A 3,729-nucleotide genomic window follows, 5' to 3' on the forward strand; every position below is an offset into this window, starting at 1 on the left:
TCACCCAGCAGCGCCAGCAGCCCCATGGCTGTGAGCACGGGCTTGCGCAGCAGCTGCACGTGCGGCGGGCGGGTGTTGTTGACCTGGAAGCGCGCGGTGAGCGTGCGCTGCGCGAAGGGGTGCGGGTGGTAGCTCAGGAAGGCGTTGTCGTTGCTCAGGAGCGCGTAGGGGATGGTGGAGCTGGTGTTGGCCAGTAGCAGGTTCTGATGCTGGGCGATGACCTGCGGATGTCCAGGGCGGCTGGCACCGCGAGGCACGGCCACAGCTCGCCTGTCCTGTCCCAGGAGGAAGGTGGCTGGGGGGCGCGCAGGGCGTTGGGCCGGCCCACCTTCACCACCATGGCCGCATAGGTCACGTCAGCCCTCCACGGCTGCGGCAGGGACCAGCCCACCAGCGGGTCCGCCTCGTCGTTGTAAATGGGGGTGTCCGCAAACTTGGGGAAGAGCTGCCGGATCTGCTGCGCGACGGCCTTCTCCTGCTCTAGGATGGAGATGGAGCTGCGCGCACCCTGTGGGCGGGACCGCCTCAGTACCACCAGGGTCAGCGCCTCCCCGGGCACCGCCACTGAGGGCGCAGAACCCCGGGGCGGGCGGAGGAGTAGGGCGCACCTTCCTGTGGAGGGAGATGTAGTCCAGCCGCACGCCCGCCTCCCCGGTGAAGAAGTTGGTACCGTCGTGGCAGTGGTGCAGGAGGCCCCAGCTCAGCGGGGATCGCGGTGGGGTGTGGAAGGAGTCGCCAGGGCCTCCCAGCCGCAGGGCCGGGCTGGCCGCGCGCAGACCCTCCGAGCAGGCATCATAGTAGTTCAGGAAGCCTGGACCAGAGGAGCGCTGCGTCTACACCTGCCCTGGGGACCAGCGGCTTAGCCGCTGCTCCTGCCTTCCTCTGCCCGCTTTCAGCCGGGCAGGATCCCAGGAAGTGGTGCACACCTTGCATGGTCATGGAGACATTGTCAAAGTCATGGTGGTCCGGCTCGTTCCACGTCTCGAAGTTCCATTTGGAAACATGCGCCAGTCCGTACCTACCTGCAGAGGAGCCCTGTTGTCCCCCCAGCACAGGTGAATCTCGCCTCAGTGACTCCCAGGGAGGGAGGGCGCAAAGTGATGAAGGGCGTCTGACTTAAGATGAACCCCACCTGCACACAGGCCAACCTCCTGCCCCACATCAGGAAGCCCTGCCTCAAAGGGATCCAAGACCTGGGCGGTGGCCTAGGTGATAGAGGTGCAGCCTGCCCAGGAGTACCCCCCAGCCTGGGGCCCAAGGGCCTGCGCCGATCAAGGTGCAGGTATCCCTTGTCCCCACCCCATACCCCCCCCAACCCCGCTCCCGCCAGGGGCCTGTGCTCGCCCACCGATGTATCTCCTGGCCAGGCTGGAGACCAAGTCCTTCCATTCAAACACCTGCTGCTTGTCCTCAAAGTCGGTGAAGTGGCCCGAGGCGCTGCCCATCAGCTCAAACCCTGGAACACAGGAGGGCTGCCCCACTGCCCACCACACACGACACCCATGCTCTGCCAGGTCTGTGCTCCGGCACCAAGGCCAGCCCTGAATGGACATCCAAGGACTCGGAGGGGCTGGGTGAGGGAGAGGGTAGCAGGGCAAGGGGGTGCAGGAGAGCTGGGAGGGCAGAGCCCACAGCTCACCTGGGAGGAGTTGGTTCTCCCTAAGAAGGTCCAGGTACCGGTCCAGGTGGGTGAAGTTGTAGCTTGGGCCCCGTCCAGTGGACCCCCTGCAGAAGGACGGTCATCGTCAGGAAGCAGGGTGCCCACACAGCTCCATGCTCCAGGCTGGAACCGTGGCCACAACAGAGCATGTGAGACCCTGCAAGGTGCCACCCGGGACTCAGATCCCGGCTTCCCGACGGGCCCTTCCCCTTGGAAAATCATCAACCCTATGAAAGCCGAGTGTGAACTAGAGTATCTGTACATGGAGACCCCCCAACCTGACACCATCAAGAGATGGAAGACTTGGGGTGGGGGTTCGTAATAGCCCTGAGGCTCAGTGGGACGAGGCAGGCAGGTCCTGAGGGGCAGGGGGCAGGGGCCAGGGGCCAGGAACTAGGCAGGACCTAGTGGGCAACCCACCCTGGTTCTCTGTACCTCCTGGAGGCCCAGGAGGGCCCCACTTCCCTTCCCACACCCCAAAAGGCAACATGGGTGGGCAGGAAAGGGAGAAGGCGGCTGCCCTGCCACTGCACTTGCAGACGGGGCTGAATTTCCACAGGGCCTACGTTCCAAGGGGACAGGCATCATCGGGGAATGGGAATCTTTGGTGAAGGGGATATGATAGGGAGTGAGGAGCCTGATGGCCAGCGAGGGACCTCTCTGAGGAGACATCTAAGGCTACCACACAATGGGACCGCCAGCAGGAAGACGTCCGGGCAGCAGATGGCATCGCCAGTGCAAAGGCTCTGGGACAGGAATGTGCACATGATAATCAGGGGGTAGGGAGGCAGCTGGTGGGCCTGGGACAGAATCAGAGTGGATATCACAGGAAATGCGGCTCCACGGCGTCTGGAAGTGACTGCTTTGAGCATGGGACCCTGACCAGGAGCGAAACAGGGTGCCTTTCAGGGTTCTGAGTGAGCAGTGCCAGGGCATTTTTTAAGGATCCCTCTGGCAGCTCACTGGAGTCAGGGTGGGAGCTGAAGACTGGCTGGGGACCATGGTGGTGGCCCAGAGAGGTATGGTGCCCAGACTGGGTGGTGGCTGTGCAGGTTGTGAGCAGAGGCTGGAGCAGATGGACTGATGAGGTTTGAGGTGAGCTGGTGCGGGGGTAGGGGAGGTGGTCCAGGGCAACTGTGGATTTCAGCTTGAGCAGCTGGGCGGGTGGATGAGCTTGCAGTGAGACTGGTCTCGGTTTTGGCCATGTGAAGTTGGACATCTGAGTGTGAACTGGGTGAGGAGGCTGGTGTGCAGGTGTCTGGGGCTGTGGGTGATGCTTCTGGCCTGAGGGAAGGGGCATGGGGTGAATGGAATAGCAGCCAGCCTTGAGCCTGGAGAAGCAGAGACCAGGCTGGCCAGGCTGGCATTCCTGCGGATGCCACGCAGAAGGTGAGCACCTGCTATGACAGCTGGGTTTGTGCCCCATCTGCAGTGGTAGGGGACAGGGTTACCACCATGGATTGGAATCTGGCCCTATGCAGGTCCCTGTCAATCTCCCCATGCCACAGCACCCCCAGCTCCACAGCAAAGGTCTGGACACCTCAACACCTCCCTTCTGGTCCTCCCATGGTGTAGAAGATCAAGGCAGAGCCTCAGCCGGAGTCTACAGCCTTCAGGTGTGGGCTCCTGCTCTGCCCTGCCTCAGCTGGTCCCCACCTGCTCCTGTACCCAGGACTGGGCGCCCAGCAGGAAGTAGCAGGAGTCCCTGGCGTCCACCCCACCCAGCCCCTACCACCTCCCGTCCCCTCTATCCAAAGGACACAGTGGTAGCAAAGAAGTAACTTGAGAAGCACTTGGATAAAAATTAAATGTCCAGAAGGCGCATTCCAATGTGCCACGGAGTTGGAGTAGCAGGACACGGTGACCTGGAGGAAAGTGAAGGCCCAGCTGGGCTTCTGGATAGCCCGGCGGCCCCTGACACTGGGGCTAGCGAGGGGAGCCCCAGCATCAGAGATGTCCCTGGCCTGACACCCAAGGTGCCCGAGTGTCATCTGGCAGGGCCAGCTTCGCAGCGCGGGGAGCCCGGGACAGGGATCCCCGCCCCCAGGCCCAGGAACCCCGGGTTCGGT

At 63.0% G+C, this 3,729-nt stretch overlaps 1 protein-coding gene across 1 annotated transcript in view; it reads right to left on the reverse strand.

Moving 5' to 3' along the window:
- IDUA (iduronidase, alpha-L-) overlaps positions 1-3,729 on the reverse strand; it is a 25,289-nt gene that overhangs the window by 12,122 nt on the left and 9,438 nt on the right. The window contains exons 3-8 of the mRNA XM_011936826.1: positions 1,640-1,725; positions 1,349-1,456; positions 927-1,022; positions 609-811; positions 329-508; positions 5-221 (exon numbers count right to left, since the gene is read on the reverse strand). Coding sequence (XP_011792216.1) covers positions 5-221; positions 329-508; positions 609-811; positions 927-1,022; positions 1,349-1,456; positions 1,640-1,725 — 890 coding nt within the window. The remainder of the gene's footprint in view (positions 1-4; positions 222-328; positions 509-608; positions 812-926; positions 1,023-1,348; positions 1,457-1,639; positions 1,726-3,729) is intronic.

Source organism: Colobus angolensis, unplaced genomic scaffold (genome assembly GCF_000951035.1).
Source record: "Colobus angolensis palliatus isolate OR3802 unplaced genomic scaffold, Cang.pa_1.0 Scaffold157, whole genome shotgun sequence".
NCBI classification, from domain to species: Eukaryota; Metazoa; Chordata; class Mammalia; order Primates; family Cercopithecidae; genus Colobus; species Colobus angolensis.